Source organism: Mastacembelus armatus, chromosome 7 (assembly GCF_900324485.2).
Source record: "Mastacembelus armatus chromosome 7, fMasArm1.2, whole genome shotgun sequence".
NCBI classification, from domain to species: Eukaryota; Metazoa; Chordata; class Actinopteri; order Synbranchiformes; family Mastacembelidae; genus Mastacembelus; species Mastacembelus armatus.
The window spans coordinates 17772328-17797124 of record NC_046639.1 but is presented as its reverse complement, the minus strand read 5'-3'; the positions used below and the strand labels follow the sequence as shown (position 1 = coordinate 17797124).

General features: G+C 40.9%; 3 protein-coding genes across 5 annotated transcripts in view; all 3 read right to left on the bottom strand.

Annotated features, from left to right (window-relative positions):
• Positions 1-18476, bottom strand: part of LOC113145485 (replication factor C subunit 2-like) — a 76277-nt gene extending 57801 nt beyond the window's left edge. Inside the window, exon 1 of the mRNA XM_026332272.1 lies at positions 18222-18476. Within this exon, the coding sequence (XP_026188057.1) occupies positions 18222-18456 (235 nt within the window). The 5' untranslated portion in view covers positions 18457-18476. The remainder of the gene's footprint in view (positions 1-18221) is intronic.
• On the bottom strand, positions 4368-6146 carry LOC113145483 (uncharacterized). Of its 2 annotated transcripts, none has more exons than XM_026332270.1 (4): positions 5687-6146; positions 5250-5591; positions 4994-5036; positions 4368-4578 (listed from the first exon to the last, which is right to left on the bottom strand). In XM_026332270.1, the coding sequence occupies exons 1-3, from the start codon at positions 6134-6136 to the stop codon at positions 5022-5024; spliced, it is 807 nt and encodes a 268-aa protein (XP_026188055.1). In that variant the 5' UTR covers positions 6137-6146; the 3' UTR covers positions 4368-4578; positions 4994-5021. The 2 variants fall into 2 exon arrangements, with proteins under 2 accessions (XP_026188055.1, XP_026188053.1); XM_026332268.1 differs by having other exon boundaries at positions 4369-4578; positions 5014-5036.
• Positions 18477-22353: 3877 nt separating the features above from the next.
• On the bottom strand, positions 22354-24527 carry LOC113145872 (uncharacterized). 2 transcript variants are annotated; one of them, XM_026333007.1, is made up of 4 exons: positions 23819-24524; positions 23289-23723; positions 23007-23058; positions 22354-22595 (listed from the first exon to the last, which is right to left on the bottom strand). In XM_026333007.1, the coding sequence occupies exons 1-4, from the start codon at positions 24344-24346 to the stop codon at positions 22570-22572; spliced, it is 1041 nt and encodes a 346-aa protein (XP_026188792.1). In that variant the 5' UTR covers positions 24347-24524; the 3' UTR covers positions 22354-22569. The 2 variants fall into 2 exon arrangements, with proteins under 2 accessions (XP_026188792.1, XP_026188791.1); XM_026333006.1 differs by having other exon boundaries at positions 22354-23058; positions 23819-24527.
• Positions 24528-24797: the final 270 nt, after the last annotated feature.

Below are 24797 nucleotides of genomic sequence, written 5' to 3'. Positions count from 1 at the left end.
CGTGACGCTTCTGACAGAGACTGAAGGAAGTAGTCCAAACATGTCAAGGTAAACAAACACTCCTGGTAAAAGAAAACTTAAGATTAGCTAGTGGTTTGACATAATATGACAATAGAACTCTAACATGGAATTTGGATTTAAATTCTATAGAATTCTAGAAGCAATTTATATTTGCTAATATGTTTACTGAAGACTAACATTAATGCTATGAGAAATTACTGTAGCAGTGGGGATGAGACGCACAGCAATAGTGACGCACAAAATTGCAAAACTTACACGTTGTAAACATGGAGCGGACCTCCCAGAGGTCCCAGCTGTGGTCTGGTTCCACTGCATTTCTTATGGCCTGATAAAGAGCCATTCCTTTAAGTGAAGAGGGCCAGTAGCAGTGGCCATCCTTCACCCAAACCGTTCGGACTAATTCCACCTCTTTGGTTTGTTGAAATTCAACCACTGAATACATTGCTGTAAAAAATAAATAACTGAATGCAAATAAACAGATTCACTATCAGAGCCTGAAAGACAAATACAAATGTAAATATTGAGATGGTACACAATTGATTGAAGTAATTTTGAATGTAATTTAGATGTGGATTGTACAGACTGTTGAAAATGTCACAATCGCAGTCCACAAGCTGAGGTGTTTTGTGCTAAGTGCTCTTGCCGGAGTGTTGAAAAGACAGGACATGACAGTGTTAAACTAACTTTTTAAACTTTTCTTACAACTTTTTTTAATGAACATTTGTTACATGAACACAGCACAACTGCAGAACACAAACAACTTGGCTGTTCAACAACTGAATCTACAATTATTTATATATAATAGGTCATACTATAGTACAGATACATTCAGTCAAGCAATCTGCTAAAGGAAATGGGGCCAAATTGCATCATTGGCTCGTGTGCAGAATTGGCACTGCAACAAAGTTGTCATAATGTGGTAGCTTCACATATTTCTCTATATGTCCATGCAACTCAATGACTTTAAGTTGTGATGAGAGTTTGCCAACCACATATATACCCAACCTCTGTGAATTTATAGGATACTCAAAAAAAGGCTGCATCAATTCATATTCTCTAAAAACAATGTAAATCTTTCCCAGAGACTGAAGAAAGTTTTCAATCAAAGCAATATGTTCACCCATCTTTACACATCTGTCTCCCTCACTAGACATTTTGATTGTGGTCCCACTCACAACAAGTTCCTCAAACTGAACTACATTTAGGTCTACCAGAAAGGATGGAACTGGTCCATGGCTGTGCTCCTTTTGCAACTCTGTCTTTCGCTGAAAAGCCTCGATCTCTGTAAAACGATCCATCTCAGAAATTCGCCGAAGAACCTGAGCCAGTGGATGGTGTGAAGTTCTAACCATCTTTTTCATCTTACCCAAATAATCTTCAAATGGAAATCCAGATATCAGGTCCAGATGTCCATGAAGTCTGACATCATCAGAAAGGTGGATAAGACCATGAACATTGTATGTAACAAATTCGGGGCCATACAATTCACTGAAGTGTGTTACAAATGAGACAAGTAATTTGCCTGCAAAATCATTAAGAGCTGCAGACAATGAAGGACTGGCAAGAATAAAAATGGCAACAGACAATAACATGAAGTTGTTATAAACAGAAGCTGACAATTCATTGAAGAGAAACACTGGCCCTGTGTACAACAAAAACTGACAAAATTCTGTTGCTTTCCACCTAAGCCTTTCTGAAAGCCCCCTGGGTTTGCGAGCAAAATCCATTGGAATGAAATGTCTTGAGTCTACGAGTTTCCTTGATATTTGTTCGATCTGATGAAAGGACAAGCGGCAAGACAATGGCCCTGTTGTAAACCATAAATCTAATAATCTACGTACTACCCCAAGACAGACAAGGTGCATGTAGTCATGAGGAAAACCAGATACCATGCCAATGCCTACATCTTTTAATGGAGAGCTTTTGATATGGTGTTCTTCATCACACATCTGTTCAAAAGAAAGATCAGAGCAGCTTGGACAGCTGACCTCGGGAAATGTCATCCTATGTTTAAGATAGACACCTGTTTGGACACACTTATCACACCCAGAGTAACCAGTGTGAGTTTTTGTTCCTTTAATGAAAGCTCTTGCAGGAGCATCACAAATTACAGATGTTAGTTTTATGAAGCACTGTTTCCCATTGAGAACAAATCCTTTGCTGAGCTCTTGTAATTCCATGACCAAATCTTTTAGATACTCAGTGAGACAATTTGGCTTTGAATTGCCACAGAACAGTGCAATGACAACAGGCTTTCTCGCAACACCCTGTAACAAGCCAAGGATTGGCCAAAACTGCAATGATGAACTTTTAAACAAAGGCAATCCATCTACATTCAGCTGCAATCTGAACACATGGCTGTTTGGAATACAAGACCATATTTGTTCTAGACTCTTCTTAAAGGCCTTCAAAATACCAAAGTAGTGGTAAGTACCACCAGCAAGATCTTGAATGGTGTAGGAGGTTGTTGTTTTTAGGAGAGTTCTAGCATCCCTTGGTAGTGAAGGATGATGCATTCTCAAGATGGAAAGAAGGGCAGTCAAAGCTACCAAAGACACCCTGAAATGAACTGCCCAATCACACAAAGACTCATCCAAAGACATGACATTTCCCACGTCATCGTTCTGGGACTCACCATCACTGTCCCATATTTGTCCCTGATCTTCATTCTGGTTAACTACTTGCTCACCACAATTAACTGCAGTATTCTCAGGACCACAGGCAGTAAAGTCATTCTCCTCATTGTGAAAGGACGCAAAGAAAGAACTTACTTTTTTTACTGCTCTCTTTCTAAGAGTACGGCGATCCATGTAGCCTACTCACCAGTGTGTGTGTCTTCAAGCTAAAGAGAAAGACATAAGTTACAATAGTAACAAACAGATTTCTTAAAATAAATTATTGATATTTAAATTTTTTTCCTGGTTAACATGTTTGAAATAATCTTAAGTTTCTAATTAAAACTTTTAGCACATTTAAAGCTAGGGGGGCATTTAAAGCCCACTTACACTCTCTAGGTTATGGTAAATGACATGCCGTTGGAAAGGGCTCATCATTGGCTACAAGATACGTCAGTCATCATTGCCAAACAATGCGACTGGCTGATTCTACTGTCATTAGAAATTTGTCTATGCCCCTGAGTGGGATTTACTCTGAGTTGCGATTCCTATTGGTTTTATGCATAGTTACGCCGTGAAACGTAACGAACACGTTTGATTGAGGCCTCCTGTGATTCACAGAAGCTTATACCAAACTTTATTGAATTAACGGCGCAATCAACCGTAAAACGAACCGGATTACCGCTTTTTATGAGGAGGACGATGGATTTATGGATTTACTGTACAATATTACGTCTTTTGGACTAAAACACTGGTGCACTATGTTCTATGGATTCTAACGAACAAAAAAATATGCGACACTGGATGTTTCTGTGCATGTAAGAAGTAACAACAGAAAAGGTAAGAACAGCGATTGATAGCAATAATAAGTTACAAGTAAAATAATAAGAGAGTTGGCATCGTCTACTTACCAGTGCCAGAGAGAGAAATCCTATGAAGAAAATCGCGCTTTTTATGCGGCGACGCTACGAGGGGAGAGGGAGACATATTTCATATTTTACAGCGTGAAATAATAAACTGGAACGCTTTTCCTTTAAACGCCACCAAGGTCATCAATATAACTAATATATATAAAAGATAATTTTTTCGACACAATTTCACGCTACTTTGCTACTGCAGTTGTGTTGTTTTCTTTTTGAGAAATGTGTTCATGTTCTGCATAGGAATAAATACGAATTTCTGATTCGACCTGTGTGAAGAACGTAGATCTTTTTGCTGCATTGCCATGTTGAATCTTTGTACCTGAGCTGACTTTTTATAGTCCTTGTGCATGTTATCTCAATTGGGTCAGAGGTGGCTGGACTAACACTGATCAGCTGTTCTGGAACCTAAAACTAAGTTCAGGATTTATTACACCTGCTTTCTGTAACACATTTGAAAAACTAATTATTTTAGTTGATTTTAAAGTTAATTTTACCGCATTTCAGTTTTTTTTAAAGACTCAGTCCTTAATCAAAGAAATGACTATCCCTCTTTATAAGTAAAATAGTTGATTTTTTTCCAACTTTTTTCTTCTGTGGAACTTCTACTTCCTGCAAAGAAAGTCCACACTGATATATGAGAAACTGTTTGATAATCATAATCAGTCAGTCGGTCATAATTAACTACTGACTGAAAAACAGTGAAGTAGAAATTTAAAAAAACCAGGAAACAGCAGATATAATTAGTCGTATTGTTCCTTTTTAATGTCTAGAGGATCACTAATGTACAAGTTATCAGAAAGCAGTAAAGAATTTCCACATTATAATCTGATACATATAAATGATTTCTTTATGTCACACGGTGATCATATTCAATAACACTGAGTTTGTCCAATGATGAACTGATTAATAAAACAACATTTCTCTGTGTCACATGTCACCAAACCAGTGGTGTGTTTTTGTTTATTTTATTTATTTCTTTTTCTTGCTGAGTGTGGATTTTGGGACCAGAGGTGTCGACTCTGTGGAAGAAAAACAAGATTTCTGTCAGAAAACTCCAGATTCTGGACGTGCTCAGGTTGAATCTGCTGCAGAAACTGCGACACTGCTCTGTTGGTACTTCAAGTAGAGTTTGGTATTAATACCTTTGTATTTTTACTTCAGTAAAATTATAAATGCAGTACTTTTACCTGTAACTTTTACTTTAGGAAATTACTTTAAAAATACTAAATTTAAATTACCTAAATAAACTTTAACTGATCACTTCATTTATTTACACGATGGTGTAAAAAAAATAATTCTAAAAGAACAGTAAAAAGTCTGGCAGCGAAGTTGGCAGTTAAATTACAGTAAAATGCCTAATGTTATTCTACAACAAATGATAGTACTGTACACACAGTTTATTTAATCATTTCATGGAATTATTCAAAACCAAACCTGTGAAAGGACATATTCACCTGTCAGCTCAGACTTCAACGCCCTGCAAAATGTTTTAGACAGTCAGTGAATCCAGTTGAAAAAACAGATGTAATGTGTTGGATTCACAATATCTGATCCATAGTTCAGAGTTCAGACTCCAACATTTAAGAAACGTGACAGTGACTAAACTGGCTTGAACTAATCACAGCTGGAACATCTGGCAGCCTGATAACACACATCATTGTTTGAAATCATACACTGACTGAAACGTTACCTGAGGTCCTTCAGCATCTGCCCCTTGATCTTCATTTACTTCCTGCTGTTGCTGCTCTGGTTCTTGATCCTCCTGTTCACTAACTGATGGTTTGCTTGACTCATCTATCAGTTTTTCAGCAACATCCAAACTATCTTCCCAACATTCTCCATGTATTTTATTCTTAACTTCTTCAATCAACTTTCTTTTTGCTGACTTCCTCAAAGCCTCATCCAGAACATTTTCCTCCTCTTCCAAAATCAGTTTGTAGTATAAATCTTTTCTACAACATTTACTCCAACTAATCACTGACACTAGGGCCGCCAGACAAATGATAACAAAGAGTAAGAAGGAGCCAATAACCTGAAAGGAAAGAGCAGAAAAGATCTGATTTACAGCATCATGTCAACATCTGTCAGTTCTTTCACATTAAGTGTAAAAAGAAGAAAAACACTGACCCTGGAATGATTTTTCAGCTCAGCGATGAGGACTCTGTCTGCTTCAGTGATGCTCTTCTTGTCTTTGCAGGCTAAATGTGCCTGTTGTTCACTGTGATCGTTCTGACAGCAGACATACCAGTCTCCCTCCAGTAACACAAAAGCTGCCCACAATGTTGCAACACAACCAGACTGAAGAATCTGACGGATGAGAAAACCCCAGAACCTGCATCGACATGAGATGGAGCATCTGTACCTGCAGACTCTGTGAAGTGACTTGTCCATCCAGAGAACTAAGATAAATATCATAAAAACTGGCAGAGCCATGTACAAATTACAGTCAAGGACTTGTGGTTCGCAGGTGCAGGCAAAGTCCCTGTCCAGCAAAATACTGTAGGTGAACATCACAATGATTGCCCCGTAGATGCTGAGGTGCCGAAGAGCAAATTTTTTTGTCAGAACTTTCTCCATCTTTGATGTGCAGTTGCCATCTACTGACAACCTGCACCAACAACCTCTGTATATAGTCCTTATGAAACCACACAGTTCCTGCTTCTGCTTTGAGCTCTGTGGAAACTGAAAATGGAATCACCTTATTTCTTGTGTTTGTGTTGGTTCCACTGATCACACAGGACACAAACATGACACATCAACGGACTGTATAGGTCTGCTGCTTTGGTTAAAGACAGCTACAAAGCAATTAGTTAAAGTGGGTGCAGAGTTTGCAGCAGCCCAAACAGGGACAGGCTGGTTAAAATGGATGTGGACTGTTGGTCTGATGAAGCAGTACACATTCCTGCTGCTGCACAGCAAAGATTTCTTTTCTCATAATCAGCATCATGACATTCTCGTAATCAGACTGAGGCTGGCAGACCACACACTGTCTGCTACAGCTCTTTTTTCTGTCGTGGTTCTACTTTTGCTGCAGCACGGTGGGCACCAAACACAGCACTGTGGTCTTCAGTTTCAAGAAATGAAAAGCAATTCTGAAATCATTTCCATGCATTATGGCTGAGAAACTTTCAAAACAAAGTGGGGCAGCTCATAGATTTGATATTTATATTTGATAAACAAGGACTTTTCGACAAGGACTCTGTGTTTCACGGAGACCTGGCTTAATGGAGCCATACCGGACAGCGCGCTCCATCTGCCCGGATTCCAGCTGATCAGAGCGGACCGCAACTCAGACGCAACAGGGAAATCACACGGTGGCGGGACCTGCTTTTACATCAATGAGAGGTGGTGTACAGATGTAACAGTGTTGAAGAAGATCTGCTGTCCTGACCTGGAAGTGCTTTTCATTCAGCTGGCTGAGGAAATCGCAAACATGGAGCAGCAGCACCCGGACTCTGTTTTTATCATCCTCAGAGACTTTAATAAAGCACACTTGAGCCATGAACTGCCCAAATTCAAGCAGCACATCAAGTGCCCCACCAGAGAGGGGAATATTCTGGACCACTGCTACACCACAATAAAGGATGCATACCACGCCGTCCCCAGAGCAGCTTTAGGACTCTCTGACCACTGTCTGGTCCACCTCATACTAATATACAGGCAAAAGCTCAAATCTGCTAAGCCTGTAGTGAGAACTGTCAAGAGGTGGACCAGGGAAACAGAGCAGGAGCTACAAGCCTGCTTTGAATGCACTGACTGGAGTGTTTCTGAAGCTGCTGCCACAAACCTGAACGAACTCACAGACTCTATTACATCTTACATCAGTTTCTGTGAGGATATGTGCATTCCCACCCGGACTTTTTTAACTTTTTTTTTTTAACGAAAGCCTGGTTCTCTGGAAAACTCAGACAGCTTTGTCAAGCCAAAGGAGATGCCTACAGAAGTGGTGATCGTGTCTTGTATAATCAGGCCAGGAACACACTGAATAAGGAGATCAGAGCAGCTAAGAGGAGCTACTCCAAAAAGCTGGAAAACACGTTTACAGCTAAAGACTCTGCTTCAGTGTGGAGAGGCCTGAGGACAATAATCAACTACAGGATTTCATCGCCCTCCTCAATAGGCAATCAAACCCTGGTGAACGATCTGAATGAGTTCTATTGCAGATTTGAATCACCCCCCACCTGCTCTGATTGTCTTCCAGAGCGACCTTTAACACCTTTAACACCTCTAACCATTAACCCCCTCTCCCCCGCTCCTATACTTCAGACCAGTGTGGACGATGTGTGTCGACTCTTCAGGAAGCAGAAGAGAAGGAAAGCACCAGGACCAGATGGGGTTTCACCAACATGCCTCAGAACCTGTGCTGACCAGCTGGCTCCCATCTTCTCTCTGATCTTCAACAGATTACTGGAGCTATGTTAAGTCCCTGCATGCTTCAAACGCTCCACTATCATTCCCATCCCCAAGAAGCCAAAAATCACAGGACTCAATGACTACAGACCGGTGGCTCTGACATCTGTGGTCATGAAGTCCTTTGAAAGACTGTTGTTGGCCCACCTGAAGAACATCACTGGATCCTTCCTGGACCCCCTGCAGTTTGCCTACAGATCCAATCGGTCCGTGGATGATGCAGTCAATATGGGGCTGCACTACATCCTGCAACATCTGGACAAACCATGGACTTATGTAAGGATTGTGTTTGTGGACTTCAGCTCGGCATTCAACACCATCATCCCATCACTCCTCCAGAATAAACTCTCCCAGCTCTCCGTTCCTGACTCTACCTGTCAGTGGATTACAAGCTTCCTGACGGATAGGCAACAGCTAGTGAGGATGGGAAAATTTACTTCTGGCTCCCGCATCACCAGCACCGGCGCCCCCCAGGGGTGTGTTCTCTCCCCACTGCTCTTCTCCCTCTACACAAACGACTGCACCTCCTGTGACTCCTCTGTGAAACTCCTGAAGTTTGCAGATGACACCACTGTCATTGGTCTCATCCAGGACGGTGAAGAGTCTGCATACAGACAGGAGGTGGAGCAGCTGGCTTGCTGGTGCAGTCACAACAACTTGGAGCTAAACACGCTCAAAACAATGGAGATGGTTGTGGACTTCAGGAGAAATGCCCCCAACCACCCCCCTCTCACCATTATGAACAGCACTGTGGCACTAGTGGAGTCATTCAGGTTCCTGGGCACCACCATCTCTCAGGACCTGAAGTGGAACTTCCACATGACTCCATCACGAAGAAGGCCCAGCAGAGGTTGTACTTCCTGCTCTAGCTGAAGAAGTTCAACCTTCCACAGACACTGCTGACCCAGTTCTACTCAGTGGTCATCGAGTCTATCCTGTGCTCCTCCATCACTGTCTGGTTTAGTTCCGCCTCTAAATCAGACATCCGAAGATTTCAGAGGATAGTTCGGACTGCTGAGAAGATCATCGGTGTTACCCTACCCACCCTCCAAGTCCTGTTCACCTCCAGAGTGAGAAAAAGAGCTCAGAAAATCACTCTGGACACCCCCCACCCGAGCCACCACCTCTTCCAGCTCTTACCCTCTGGCCGGCGCTTCAGAGCTCCAAACATCAAGACAGCCCGGCACAAAGGAAGCTTCTTCCCTCAGGCCATCCAACTCTTAAACTCGTAGCTCTCCACCATTCCCTTCCACCACCTGCACTATGACTGGCACCTTTTTGCTCTTTGCACACCAATTAGTTCCCCTTACATTCTGCCTTCAGGTTATCTGTGCATTTTTCTTCAGTTTTTTGTAGCATTTGTTTTTGTAGCATTTGTAGCATTACTGTTTGATCCTTTGTAGTATTTGTATTTATGTCTGTTTGCCCTGGAGTACCCCCCCCCCACCAAAACAAATTCCTTGTGTGCACACACACTTGGCAATAAAGCTCATTCTGATTCTGATATTTTCCCAGGAAGAAAATAAGCAGACTTCCTGCAACTAAACTGGCCCAAAGTAAGCTATTACATATACATTAGATGTAAGAGTTGTGAAGTTTGCAGACATAAATAGTTCATGTTTAAGTTCTAGTTGGGAAATCTCTACCCACACTCATCGGTATGCTGTGTAGTATACTGTAAGTGTACTGATTGGCCATAGTTCCACCTTTGCCAAATCAACAGGAACAGGACTAATGAAGCAGCCATAAGTCTGATCACAAGTGCAGTTCCACTAATATTAATAATTCTTATAAATTAAATAATTAAATAAATAATGAAACAACAAACTCCTATATTAACACCCTTCTCTTCCTGCAGCTCTTCCGGGGGAACACCGAGGCGTTCCCAGGCCAGCCGGGAGACTGGGTCTCCTCCCGGTGGGACATGCCTGGAACACCTCCCCAGGGAGGTGCCCAGGAGGCATTCTAAACAGATGCTTGAGCCACCTCAACTGACTCCTCTCAATGTGGAGGAGCAGCAGCTCTACTCCGAGCTCCTCCCGGGTGACCGAGCTCCTCACCCTATCTCTAAGGAAGCGCCCGGCCACCCTGTGGAGGAAGCTCATTTCAGTTGCTTGTATCCGAGATCTTGTCCTTTCGGTCATGACCCAAAGCTCATGACCATAGGTGAGAGTAGGAACGTAGATTGACCGGTAAATAGAGAGCTTCGCCTTCCAGATTAGCTCCTTCACCACAACGGACCAGTACACCGATTGCATTACTGCTGCCGATGCCCCGATCCGTCTGTCAATCTCACGTTTTGTCTTCCCTCACTCATGAATAAGACCAAGAGATACTTAAACTCCTCCACCTGAGGCAGGATCTCCCCCCTGGCCTGGAGATGGCAAGCCACCTTTTTCCGTATGAGTACCATGGCCTCGGACTTGGAGGTGCTGATTCTCATCCCAGCCGCTTCACACTCGGTTGCAAACCACCCCAGCAAACACTGGAGATCCTGGCTCGATGGAGCCAACAGGACATCATCTGCAAAAAGCAGAGATGAGATCCTGTGGTCTCCGAACTGGACTCCCTCTGGAACCTGGCTGTGCTTAGAAATTCTGTCTATAAAAGTAATAAACAGAACAAAGGGCAGCCCTGCCGGAGTCCATTGTGCACTGGGAACAGGTCTGACTTACTACTGGCAATGCGAACTAAGCTCCTGCCCCTTTTGTACAGAGAACGGATAGCCCTCAGCAAAGGGCCCCGGACCCCATACTCCTGGAGCACCTCCCACAGGATGTCTCGAGGAACCCGGCAAATTCAATTCAATTCAATTCAATTTATTTGTATAGCGCCAAATCACAATACAAATCATCTCAAGGCACTTTACAAAAACTAAAACTAAAAACCCAACAATTCCCTTATGAGCAAGCACTTGGCGACAGTGGAGAGGAAAAACTCCCTTTAACGGAAGAAAAAACCTCCAGCCTTCTCCAAGTCCACAAAGCACATGTGAACTGATCAGGCAAACTCCCATGAGCCCTCGAGCACCCCCAAGAGGATATAGAGCTGGTTCAGTGTTCCACGACCGGGACGAAAACCGCATTGTTCCTCCTGGATCCGAGGTTCGACCACCTCCTCTCCAGCACTCTGGTATAGACCTTCCCCGGGAGGCTGAGGAGTGTGATCCCTCTGTAGTTGGAACACACCCTCCGGTCCCCTTTCTTAAAAAGACGAACCACCACCCCGGTCTGCCAATCCAGGGGTACTGTCCCCGAATGCCATGTGATGTTGCACAGGCGTGTCAGCCATGACAGCCCAACAACATCCAGAGACTTGAGGTACTCAGGGCGGATCTCATCCACCCCCGGTGCTTTGCCACCGAGGAGCTTAAACAGAGTGTCATTAAACAGAATTTATGTAAAAAAGTTTTATTGTTGGTGGTCTTGATCAGGTGGTCTGAAGCTCTCTACATTTAAACTGCAGATAAAGTTCTGACGTATACATCGTATAAAAATGAATGAAGCTGTTTTAATGACACTGACAGAGAAACATCACTTCATGTTGTACCCATGTAAATGTCTACTTCCAAGACATTAGAAACAGACGTTTTCTTTTAGCTTCATAATTTGATGTTGCTGCCATGTTGCCGTCTCTTTGCTGTACTGGTTGTTACCAGGTGATGGAAAAAACTCACAACATCCAATCAGATAAGAGGAACCAAAAAGCAATATGGTGTTCACGACATCACAAAGAAGTTCACATTTAAAGGCTTAAAAACACAAACTGTTTCTCAATTCTAGGACCGTATTTGAAAGCAATTGACAAATGGTCGCAGGCAAATTATAAACTTTAGTGACGAGGATCGGGCCAGTGACAATCCGGTCTACTGTCCCAAGCGTCTCGCACGCTGGCCCCCGGCCATCAGGCAGTCCTTATTGTTGAGCAGTGCCTCATCTCTGCACCATGTGAAAAGGATCTTATATTTGTTTTTAAACTGCTTTAAGTTGCACAATTTTACTCCAGCAGTAAATATACAGAAACTTTTTTGTCATACAAATAGAGTGAATCTTCACATTTAGTTTGCCTCTTAAATTATAACCCCCCATCTCTTCCTCTGAAGAATTTCTAAATGCCACCTGGTAGCAGGTTATTCTCTGCTTTATACATAAATACAGCAGTTTTAAGTTACACAGGATAAAAGAATTTCATTATTTTTGGCTGTAGGAACAGCACTGAGACACAGCCTCACACTTAGAGGCTGTTGTCCTTTCGGGCAGTATATGTTCTGAAAGCCAGCAAAGTATGGCCTCAGAATCTGCGCTGCCTCTGATGCCATTTCATCATATGCATGGAACATACAAATTTATACAGGGAAGATAGAAGGAGGAGCTGCTAAAAGAAACTGGAAAAGAAGAATATATCTAGGGGGTGCTAGATATGTCACAAGGCCTCAGTGGCCACAACATTAGCTGTAACAATTGTTTCACATCGTACACCCTGGGACAGGAGCTTCTCAAAAGAAAGATAACAATGGTTGGAATATTCTGGGAAAATAAGAAGGAGCTCCCACCTGAGCTTCTAAATGTGAAGACAAGCAGAACTTTTTGTTCACAGCCAACACTTCCCTGATATCTTCTATACCAAAATAAAGACAAAATGTGGTGCTCATGAGCACTCTACACAGAAATGGAACAATAAGTGGCCAGGAAGACCATAAGACAGAGCTCCTACTTGACTACAACACCACCAAAGGAGGGGTAGACAACCTAGACAAGCTGCTGGCCTGTTGTAGTTTTCAAAGAAGAAATGTTACGGTGGACACTCATGATCTTTTACATGATGAACATATAGGCCTATAATACATAAACTAAATAGAGGACTATGTCTCAGTTGTTCATCTGTAATTGTCATTTCATTACAATAAAAGTGACTGAGTCTTCCAAGTTTATTTACTAAGAGTTTGTATTGAAAATATTAAATGTTAATGAAAATATTATCTCACTCTCATTTTTTTCCCAAGATAAACATGATTTGACACATTAAACAGATTTTTCACATTAATTATAACCTTATGACAAAAAGAGTATCACACTTCCATTGTTAAATGTGATGTAGTAAAGATCAATTACAAAAAATAACCATGTATGTTATCTATATTGTTTGAATTTAATGGGTTATGAAGTAAAATTTTATTTCTGAATGCCCAGAACAATTTGACCCAAGGGATACCAGAAGGTCCCAAAAATGAATACAATGCCAGGGATAAAAGAAAAAATATTTTATGAATGAATGAAAAATAAAGCAGTGAAAGTGCAGACAGATGGACAGAAAAAGCTGAACCACAGAGTTTTTAATTTAAATGGGAAAAGTGATTAGGCTACACATGGCTGCTTTGATAATGATAACATAATGGCATCACCTGTATAATCTATGCTAAATCAGTGGAGAGAAATGAAAAAAATCAGTTTTTGTTATTTGTTGCATAATTCCATGGTTTGGTTATACGTTATTTTCCTCAGTCTGTTCAGTTTGAGCTTCTCACTTCTCTGTCTGCTGGTTCAGTTGCTTCTCTGTTCATCAGCTCTTCAGCAGCTTAATAACACTGTCCATTTTTTTCCTTCAATTTTTTGAGTGAACTTTTCAGTCAAGCTGCTTTTTGCAACGGCCCCCTTTCAGAACTCTTTCTCTTCTTTCAAAATCAGTTTGTCATATAAAAATTTTCTGCCATCACCAAACCATTTCCTCCATTCAAACACTGACATTATGACTGTGAGAAGCCGTGCACCTGAAAGAAAAAACATTACTGTGAGTTTACAGTGTTTGTCTACAGGTCAACACAGTTAATAAGAGCACAGATGCTGATGTTCTTGAAGGAAAAATGTGTCAGCAAGTTCTTCTTCCTTAGAGAACAGTTTGTACCTGCTGAGATCTGCAGCTTGAACAGGAACATGAACAACAGATGGCCACGCCTCCAAGTGCACAGTACCAATCAGCAGAAACCTGAAACTGTATGGAAAATACACAGACCTAAACTGTTGGGAGTTTCGGTTTCTGTTGGTTTTTATTTACTTATTTTTTTTTGTTCCTGATAAAACAGATTTTTATGTAAATGCTGTTTAACACCCAAATCCAGTGACTGGTTGTAGCCCTGAGGCTTTAAGTTTAATGTCACATTCATTTAACATGACTTGTATGTGCAGTGGTTTGAAGATGTTTTTATGAATCAGGAAACTGAAGAGAACAACCTGAGTGAGTCCAAGTGTATAAATTTTCATTTAAATCCTGTTTCTCCCACATATATAGATGGAGGAATCTGTGGAACTCACTGAGAAGATGGAATAACATTCAAAATGACAGGAGAGGAGGTAATGTAACACTATTCAATGGGGAGAAACTTTGCATTTGTTTATTTCCTTATTGAAAACAGAGGCTGTACCTGATCCTTCAGCCCAGATTCTAAAGATTTCTAAAGTTTTATTAGCACAGCTCACACACTGATGCAGACGGACAACATGGACAGAGAGAGAAGGCAAACAGGAGGCAGTCGTGGCCTAATGGATAGGGAAACGTCTGCAGCCAGAATCAAACTGTGGCAGCCACTGTAACTGTCCAACAAGTCCAACCTGCTGAGACAGGTGAATGATTAACCAATGTAAAAGATGACATTTGCAAAATCAAAAAAGTGGGATTTATTTTATGACAAGCAAACTCTTTTCGCCAATTAAGGACAACTGGCATCTAACAGAATTCACATCTGGTGTTTTATGGCCTCTTTTCATATTCTTTACTACACTGACACTGTTAAAACAAATTGTCTTTGGTTTGTGTTCATTAGGTTCCATGTACTCTCATCTACAAATCCATTACATTTCCTGAAGGTTTAGTTTTGTCCCATTGTATTGCTTCAGTGTTGATATCATAGCTTCATAGTTTTGGTATCATGACAACACTAGTGTGGGCAAAAGGAAAACGACTGGTGATGCATCTGAAAATAAAGTCAAGTCAAGTAGCTTTTGTCTTTTCATCCATGTACAGTAAACACAGAACATTGTGAAGCAAAACGATATTCCTCCAGGAACCATGGTGCAACATAAAGATAATAAAATAATAAACATTTCTAACACTTAGCTGACTGATAATTATCTAAGGGCCCTAAAATAAATGAAAGCTCCATGAAGACAGTGCATTAGACAATGTAATACCTGTGGGAAATGTCAATATGATATGCTGCTTGCAGCCAAAATGCAGAACGGCAATCTGTATATTTAACATGTACAGTTTTTTTTAGTTAGACTGCAGCCACAAGAATGGGCAAAATACCCATCATACTGTCTGCCAGACATCCACTGGTGGAGTAGTGAAATACGGTGGAAGGACCATCATGATTTGGACTCACTTGGCTGCCACTTGCTATTATCGATGGGAAAATGAATGCCCAGGTTTACCAAAATACCCGACAGGAAAATGTCAGGGTTGCTGTCTGCCAGCTGAAGCTTAGCAGACGCTGGTTGATGGAGCTACAGAATCCACCACAGAATGGCTGCAGAATAAGAAAATGAGCCCTTTGGAGTCACAGCCCAGACCTAGATCCCATCGAATGCGGTGAAATGACCACAAGAGAGCCATTCACACCAGACATTGTATAAAATGCGTCTGAGGTGAAGCAGTTCTGTGCAGAGGTATGGTCCTTTGTATGTTGTGCAGGTCTGGGTTCACCTTTCCTCCAACAGTGTTTCATGGGTGTGTTCAATAATGACAGGAGAAATTAGAAGCGACTGTGTGTTATCAGCTTAAAAACACTGGTTGTCTACTGTTGTGACTTAAAGATCAGACCATATTTTTGGCAAATTAAGAAAGAAAAACAATTAATTAATTAATTCCATTGAGTTCACATACTTTTTCCTGACACTGTATTGCCCCTGATGGTCCATCCTGAACAGATACAACAGTAAATGCAAAATATGCAGTACATAACTACAGCAGGAACATTCATCCAGAAACATCAGATACAACAGTAAAACACAGACAGCGACCTGACCTGCTTCTACATGTGGTGGAGCATTTTCACAGTGTGGTACTGTTACTGCAGTAAAGGGCCTGAGTACTTGTTCCACTACTGGTTATCACCAGTATCATCACCATAAATCAAACCCAGACCTGAGGAGACTGTGAGAAATTCCTGAGCTGGTTTGATTAAAGACAGTTACTAGTTACAGTGGATTTAATGTTTGCAGCAGCAGAAACAGGGACAGGCTGATTAAAATGGACTAAAACTGGTTGTGGACTGTTGGTCTGATGATGCAACACAATTTCTCATAATCAGCGAGACTGGCAGACGACTGGCAGACCACAGGCTGTCTGCTGCTGCTCTTTTTTCTGTCTTGGTTCTGCTTTTGGTGCAATACTGTGGTCTTCAGTTTCAAGAAGTGACAATTGATTAGACCAGAGTGAATATTTGTTGTAAAGGTTTGCATCCTGTTCCTCCTCACACTGAATCTGTGTCATGGACTCATCAGGCCTTAGGATCCGTTTGGACCCTGAAGGTCTGTATATGTGGTAAACTAAGATAATTTACAGTTTGTAAACTAAGAACACAAAAGTGTAAGGAACCAACTGCCATCCTTGTGTGAAAGTACAGAGGGAACTAACGTGAATCCCTGGTGACATGCTGAGACCGGCCGAGTCTGACTTTATGACAAAATTAAAATGTGGTACCAAAAGTTGCCTGAGATCATGACAGGACCAGCAGTGTTCTGCTAAATATATGAAATATTATCTATTTTTTCATGTTATTGTATGACATTTCAACACAGCCCATACACATGTATTGTGTAGTTCTATGAGTACTTCTTCCCGCAGCCTCACACTCACCATATGCACACACATTTAACATTTAACAGAGCAACTTCAGCAAACTGATCAACTGATCAGCACAGCAGTCACTTAAGTGTCAGGTTGTTATTCAGCTGCATCACAGGTTCACTCACCTGTCCAACTGTCAGCACTTTGGCAGGAAGAGGTTTCTCCTGGATGCTGTGGACACCATGACTTCATCAGACACATGCAGGAGGGAAAGTTCTTCTGATCCTGGTTCAGATTCTGTTGGCCCACTGTGGAAGGTCCGCAGGTCGTCACAGGGACAGTCAGTGCCGCTTCACCAACAGGTGGCCCGACAGCTGATCTGAGTGCAGTTTTATATGCCACATTTTACACATCATGTCTGCTCTCCAACAGTTAATCTTTACAGTCACCACAGAACATCATTTCCCAGGGTGCACTGCATCCACCACCATGTGCACAGTCAGTTCAATCCTGGGCTATTACCAGTCAGCCCAGCTGTTCATATGGAGATCTGAGGCTTCAGGCCGCAGATCTTGGAGCTGGAACCGGGTCCAATTGAAAAGTGACAGAGGAGCGACCCCTGGTGGCCACTGTGGAGACCAGGTCAGTGAACCTCACAATGGTGAGGAAACTCCAACTGATCTATAGGATTATTTTTATTTTTAACATCCACAGACAGAAAAACACTAAAACAGTATTTACAGTGTAATTTGACCCAATTACCAAATAAAATACTGACTGTGCATACAGGAATTTTAATGAAGGTACAGCAGAGGAAACAGGAGACATTTTGAATAATCAGATTTTATAAACGTGGATTATGAAACATAAATGACTAATAAATAAGATCAGACAATCTCATTTTGTGTTGTTAAAGATGCGGCGTTTAAATATGAAGGATTTAGTGACATCTAATGGTGAGATTGCAGAATGCATACCAGCCAGCTGTGTGCATCTTACAGACACTTCTCTGAAATTACAACAAAAATGACAGTCGCTGTCTGTCATAAAGTAAACACCCTGTATCAGTGCATGCTAATTCACCATCATCACCATCATCATCATCATCATCACGCAGCTACAGACAGCGGAGCATGAGCCGAACATGAAGACAACACACACTGACCCGGGCTACAGATGGTTTTCAATTAGGAAGACGAGCTCCAACTAATACACACACATCCCAACCCTAAACACCTGAGCAGGTAAAACAAGCAGTAGCATCACTGACTTTACCTGCTAACACCTGGCTCTATGTTAAACACACCTGTACAGCTGACCTGTGCAGTACTCTGATCTGTTACTGAGAGTATAAATACTCAGGATTATAGGCTGCAGTACAATGACACTGGCTGATTCTGACCCAGGTTCCTTGCGGACCTGTAACGGGAGCATCATAATCCTCCTCGGTGTTTCTCCTCCGACTTACCTGCTATGATGATGTTCGGGACGTTGCCCTCCCTGGCGAACACCTCCAGGCGGCTCACCGTCTCCTCGTTCCCCACGATCTCGTTCAGCTTGAGCGGACGGTATTTCTCCACCCAGGGCAGCTCGTAGGCTCCAGTGGAGCTTTTGGACGAGGCTCCTGTGGCCTCCGTGTCCGCTTTCTGTGCGCTTTGTGTCGGTTTCTGCTCAGGCTCAGCCTCCACCATGTCCACCTCCATGTTGACTCCGTCAGCCCGCGAACACGGTTTATCTCCCAAACACTTGAGCTGTATCGATCCCGGATGTTTCCATAAACTTAGTGTTGAATTATTACAATAAGTCAGTTAGTTTGTCTCTACAACATGAAGTGACTTAAAGAGGTGAACTATCCGCTTTGTATGTTTGTATAGAGACGTTATCAGCAACATGGAAATTATATCAACCAGCTGTGACTCTGAGTTCTTGTGTTCAGGAGCCTTAAAGGCCTTAAAATGGTTCCATCCATCCGTTTTCTATACCCGCTTATTCCTTAACCAGGGTCATGGGGATCTGCTGGAGCCTATCCCTGCTCTCTTTCGGGGAAGGCACAAATAAGACTAAAATGTTAGTAAAGAACACTGGAATATTTTTTTATTATTTAAAACTAACAATCAAATAAAAATAACCAAATGTTTGCAGAATAAAGTTAAATCAGAATCAGGTGCCAAATTAACACGGGTGGGAACGGGATAGTATCTCAGGTATTTTGTATTTGCTATTTATAACTTATTGTTTTTACTTATTGTCTGTTTCCAGAACTATATACGTGTCAATAAAAAGCGTTGGTTGATGGTCTGACCTTTATTTCTTTACAGTGGAATCAGTCAATGAACCAGAATAAACAAACAATAGAGAATATCATTAACACAAAGTTAGCGAACTGACGTAAAAACTACCTGTAAACTTTTACTCATATGAAGATAAAACACAAACCTAATGCTAAAACTTATATTGTTACCTTTCCTTACATGTGTTCAAAGGCTTTTCACAACAAAACACTTCTGCTTTAACAGGAAACACCAAAAATAAAATCAAACACTACATGAAAACAGGAAACCAGGCTATATACTTGGGTCACATACAGTCATATATATGCAGTATCTACATTTATACACATATGGTCTCTGGGGTTCTGACCCTAATCCTAACCTGCATGTCTTTGGACTGTGGGAGGAGAAAACCCACACAGACAGAGGGAAAACATGTTGACTACACACAGAAAGGCCCCAGATCCACTGGGGTTCAGACCCACAACCTACTGTGCCCATATTATCTCAACTGTGTAATTTTTATGCATTTTTAAAATCATTATTATAGGACACATAAGAAATTTGTTGGCCCTGATAATTTTGAGTATTAGAAGAAGAAGAAGTACTTTATTAATCCCCAAGGGGAAATTCAGTTGTTACAGCAGTTATTAAATTTGAGATTATTTAAATTATATTGATTAATAGTAATTCATAAAGTAATTAACTATTTATTTGGGGGGGGGGTTGTGTGTGTGTGTATGTGTGTGTGCGTACATGCATGTGTGTGTGTGCATGTGTGTGCATTATTGTTTATATTGAGGAATTATAGAGTCTTAATTACAATATAATAATACAGCAGCATTTGTTCTAAAATGTGCTAAAGAAGAAATTATTTTTCTGAATGATTAGGAGAACAGAAAATAATACAGAAAATCAATCAAACATTTCTTTCAAACTAAAACTAAAAAAAAAAAAAACAAAACCAGATTTTCCCCAGTCTGTTCAGTGATAAACTCAGATTGAAGATCAGTGAAACTTTGATGAGTTATGGTGCTATATGGCGTCTGATATAGCACATCTGCCTTTTCTTTTATTCTGGGTTGAGCATAGGCGTGTTCTCTATGGAAGGAAATGATCTGTCAGTGAATCAGATTCATTCATGTGAACACACAACATATGATTCTGTATGGAAATAGAGACTGAGCTCAGCAGAGACCGAAGATGGACAATGACAAGAAATAAATAAAATAATCAGTATATCAATAATAAAGTCAGTCAATCATTTTCAAGTCACCAAGATCTTCTCAAATATTGATGATTTTACTGAGATGCTTTCAGTTGTTTTCAGAGTTTGACTGTTTGGTTATTACAGGTGATTTTAATGTACATGTGGAGAAAATCTGTGACAGAAATGCAAAAGAACTTTCTACTGTCCTTGAAACCTACGGCCTTAGTCAGCATGTTAGTGAGCCGACCCATACCAGAGGTCACACTCTGGACTTTGTCATTACTAAGACTGTTAACATTACAGGGCTCCAAACAAAAAAATTAATTAAGGAGCCATTGGCTCCTATAGGGGGAAAAACAGGCGCCAAATAATAATTAATAATAATAATACATAATCATATTTTTTGCACATAAAAATTATAATATAGATTATGTGAACTAAATTTATTGAACGGAAGCTCTTCCCGTGCGATCATATAGGCTGTGTTAAATTTCATTTTTAACTCCTCCCATTCATTTTCCTCCCGCAGCTCCCGATTACATGATCACGTGCGTTTTTATGCTTGTGACTGTCGCCGTGTTTTCTCACGGTCTCTTTTTTGAAATGGTTAGTTCCTGTAATGAACTCAGTTTTCCCCGCTATTTCTTTTCCCGCTCTTGAACAAAAGTCACAAAACATTTTTTTGTATCTCATGATCAAACCTCAGTCAAGAAAACTCCTGAATCCAGGACGTTTTGAAACGTCTTCCGGCACAGTGTTCATTGACTGACGCGGAAAGATGAATCCCTGTGTCTCTGGCTTTCTTCTTTTTGTTAGCAGGTGTGTCATCCGTGCTGGTGGTTGACAGAGATGAGGATTGCTTGCAGAAGTCAGATATTTTTTCGCTTTGACATTTTTTCTGTCGCGGAAAGGTGACGTTCGCTTTACCCGTTCATATTTTGGCGCTTTCACTCATTGAAACTTTCCCACAAAGCATCTCATTTCATGACGTTAACAAAACAGATGAAGCGACAGGCTACTGGTTATACAACATGCACGTAGGATGCAAATTTTACAATCAAAGCGAGTAAATTTGTATTGTCGCCAATGGCGACCTGGGCAGAAATTTCATTCGCAAATCAATATATTTGGTTGTAAATTTTATTTGGTTGTTCCATTTTAGTCGCAGTTTGGAGCCCTGCATTTCTAATGTCACTGTGATTGATGTTGTTTTGTCTGATCATTTTTGTGTCTTTTTTGATCTGTCCATAATTCCCAAAGATGCAGTTCTAAATGATATTGATGTGATTGCTCCTGCTAAAGATAAACTGATCAGGAACAGGCAAAAGGTGCCATGGACAGGGGCGTCGCTAGGGTTTCTGGGCCCCCTAGCTAATTTGTACTTCAGGCCCCAAGGCCCCATCCCCCAATTATCTTATCATCTTGACAACAATAACTATCAATGAGCATTAGAACTATTGCATATTCAATGAGAGACAATAAAGAAGCTGTAGCTGCACAAGCTGGGTCTGGACAAGTCAACATGTTTCAACATACTAATAAAATAAGTCTGTCAATCTTAGACTAGCTTAGGCAAGAACAAGAACATGTATTATCATTATTCTTATTATTGGTATTTATTATTATATTATTCACAGAGTGAATTATAAGTTTCACACACCAGCACACACAAACAGCGACAGGATCACTGAACCTGAGAAAAATCAGTTCTATTCGTGAATGAATCATTCAGACTAGTTTTATCAATGAGTTTCTCCAATTCAATGAAAGGAACTCCAATGATTCACTCTGGATGATATTACAACACTTATTTCATAAACTCACCCGTGATAATTAAAGCAGATTTACATGACTACAGCGTAAATTTCAACCGATTCCTCACAGAAAACTGTTCCACTGCTGCAGAAACCTTGAATATACATCACTAGTCTTTATAAGTAAAATAGTTGATTTTTTTTCTACTGATCTGTGGATCTGTCTTCTGCTTCCTGAAAAGAAAGTCCACACTGATATGTGAGATGATCAGTCAGTCGGTCATAATTAACTACCGATTGAAAAACAGTAAAGTAGAAATAAACAAAAACCAGCAAACAGCAGATATAATTAGTCGTATTGTTCCTTTTTAATGTCCAGGGGATCACTAATGTACAAGTTATCAGAAAGCAGTAAAGAATTTCCCCACATTATAATTTGATGCATATAAATGATTTCTTTATGTCACATGGTGATCATATTCAATAACACTGAGTTTGTCCAGTGATGAACTGAATAATAAAACAACATTTCTCTGTGTTTCACATGTCAGCAAACCAGTGGTGTGTTCTTGATTTTGTTTTTTATTCTCTGACCAGAGCTGTCGACTCTGTCGGGGAAAACAAGATTTATGTCAGAAAACTACACGATCAGTCAGAATCTGCTGCAGAAACTGTGACACTGCTCTGTTGGTACTTCAAGTAGAGTTTGGAACTAATACCTTTGTATTTTTTACTTCAGTAACATTGAGAATGTAGTAGTTTTACCTGTAAGCTTTCCCACAACAACATTAACAACATCAAGAATGGTTAATATCCTTAAATTTAAAAATCATTTTTTTCACAGAATTATTCTAAATTATTATATCAAAATATGGATTTTTACACTGCAGAGACAAAAACTGTACAATTAAAGTGAAACACCCTAATTCACAGAGCAGAAAGAACACACTGCAGGGATCTAACACTCAAAATCTTTTCTCTGCTAAAACCTGAGGATGCAACATTATGTAAAACCAAACCTGTGATCTGCTCCGTGGCAGAAGGATGGGGAAAATTCTGCATCTTTATCCCCTGTAAAAGATTTTAGACAGTCAGTAAAAGGCAGAAAAAATAAAAACCAGCTGAAATAACTGATGTAATGTGTTGGATTCACAACATTTGATCTATAGTTCAGAGTTCAGACTCCAACCTTTAGGAAACGTGACAGTGACTGACCTGGCTTGAACTAATCACAGCTGGAACATCTGGCAGCCTGATAACACACATCACTGTTTGAAATCATACACTGACTGAAACGTTACCTGAGGTCCTTCAGTATCTGCCCCTTGATCTTCATTTTCTTCCTGCTCTTGCAGATCTGGGTCTGTTGCTGCTGGTCCTGCTGCTCTTTCTGCTGCTCTTGCTGCTGCTTCTGCCTCTTCTGCTGCTTTTGCTGCTCTTTCTGCTGCTTCTGTTCCAGCTGTTGCTTCGTTGTCTCTTACTGCTGCTGCTTCTGATTTAATCAAATCATTAGCAAAATCCAAACAATCTTCCCAAAGTTCTGCAGATATTTTTTTATTAACTTCTTTGTTTAACTTTGTTTTTGCTGACTTCCTCAAAGCCTCATTCAGAACATTTTCCTCCTCTTCCAAAATCACTTTGTAGTATAAATCTTTTCTACAACATTTACTCCAACTAATCACTGACACTAGGGCCGCCAGACAAATGAGACCAAAGAGTAAGAAGGAGCCAATAACCTGAAAAGAAAGAGCAGAAAATATCTGATTTACAGCATCATGTGAACGTCTGTCAGTTCTTTCACATAAAGTGTAAAAAGAAGAAAAACACTGACCCTGGAATGATTTTTCAGCTCAGCGATGAGGACTCTGTCTGCTTCAGTGATGTTCTTCTTGTCTTTGCAGGCTAAATGTGCCTGTTGTTTACTGCGATCGTTCTGACAGCAGACATACCAGTCTCCGTCCAGTAACACAAATGCTGCCCACAATGTCGCAACACAAAGACACTGAAGAATCTGACGGGTGAGACAATTCCAGAACCTGCATTGATGACGTGAGCCGGAGCATGTGTACCTGCAGACTCTGTGAAGTGACTTGTCCATCCAGAGAACTAAGACAAATATCATAACAACTGGCAGAGCCATGTACAAATTACAGTCAAAGACTTGTGGTTTGCAGGTGCAGACAAAGTCCCTGTCCAGCAAAATAGTGTAGGTGAACATCACAATGATTGCCCCATAGATGCTGAGGTGCTGAAAAGCTAATTTCTCTGTCAGTATTCTCTCCATCTTTGATATGCAGTTGGCATCTACTGACAACCTGCACCAACAATCTCTGTATATAGTCCTTATGAAATCGCACATTTCCTGTTTCTGCTTTGAGCTCTGTGGATACAGGAAGTATCACCTTATTTGTTGGGTTTATGTTGGTTCCACTGATCACACAGGACACAAACATGACACACCAGTGCACAGTACAAATCTGTTGGTGTTAGAGTGATAAAATACTTATGTATATTTTGTGTTGAGGATTGTCATTTTGCAGCCTACAAGTATGTACAAGCACTACAGGTTTTAAGAGGAAACACATTGTCTCAAGCTTCAATGTTGTAAGTGACGGTTAAGGACAATGTTACAATAGCAGGATGTGTGCAGCCAAGATATGCCCCAGGTCAGCACAATGAGCTATCTGAGGAAATGTCCTCGGTTGGAAATGTCTGTGCATTCAACTTGTGTGAATAAAAAGCAGAGAAGGGGAAGTATCCGACAGAGTGCTGTGGGAGACTGACGCTGTAAAGTGCAGGCTCTGTCGGTA

Bases quoted from the DNA above. Each gene is read 5' to 3' on its own strand.
- LOC113145872 (XM_026333006.1), bottom strand. From the start codon at position 24,346: ATGTGCGATTTCATAAGGACTATATACAGAGATTGTTGGTGCAGGTTG. The intron at 23,724-23,818 runs GTCAGTGTTTTT...CTTTCTTTTCAG, and splicing joins AGCTGAAAAATCATTCCAGG to GTTATTGGCTCCTTCTTACT. The intron at 23,059-23,288 runs GTAACGTTTCAG...AATCTTTTACAG, and splicing joins CAGATACTGAAGGACCTCAG to GGGATAAAGATGCAGAATTT.
- LOC113145483 (XM_026332270.1), bottom strand. From the start codon at position 6,136: ATGGAGAAAGTTCTGACAAAAAAATTTGCTCTTCGGCACCTCAGCATC. The intron at 5,592-5,686 runs GTCAGTGTTTTT...CTTTCCTTTCAG, and splicing joins AGCTGAAAAATCATTCCAGG to GTTATTGGCTCCTTCTTACT.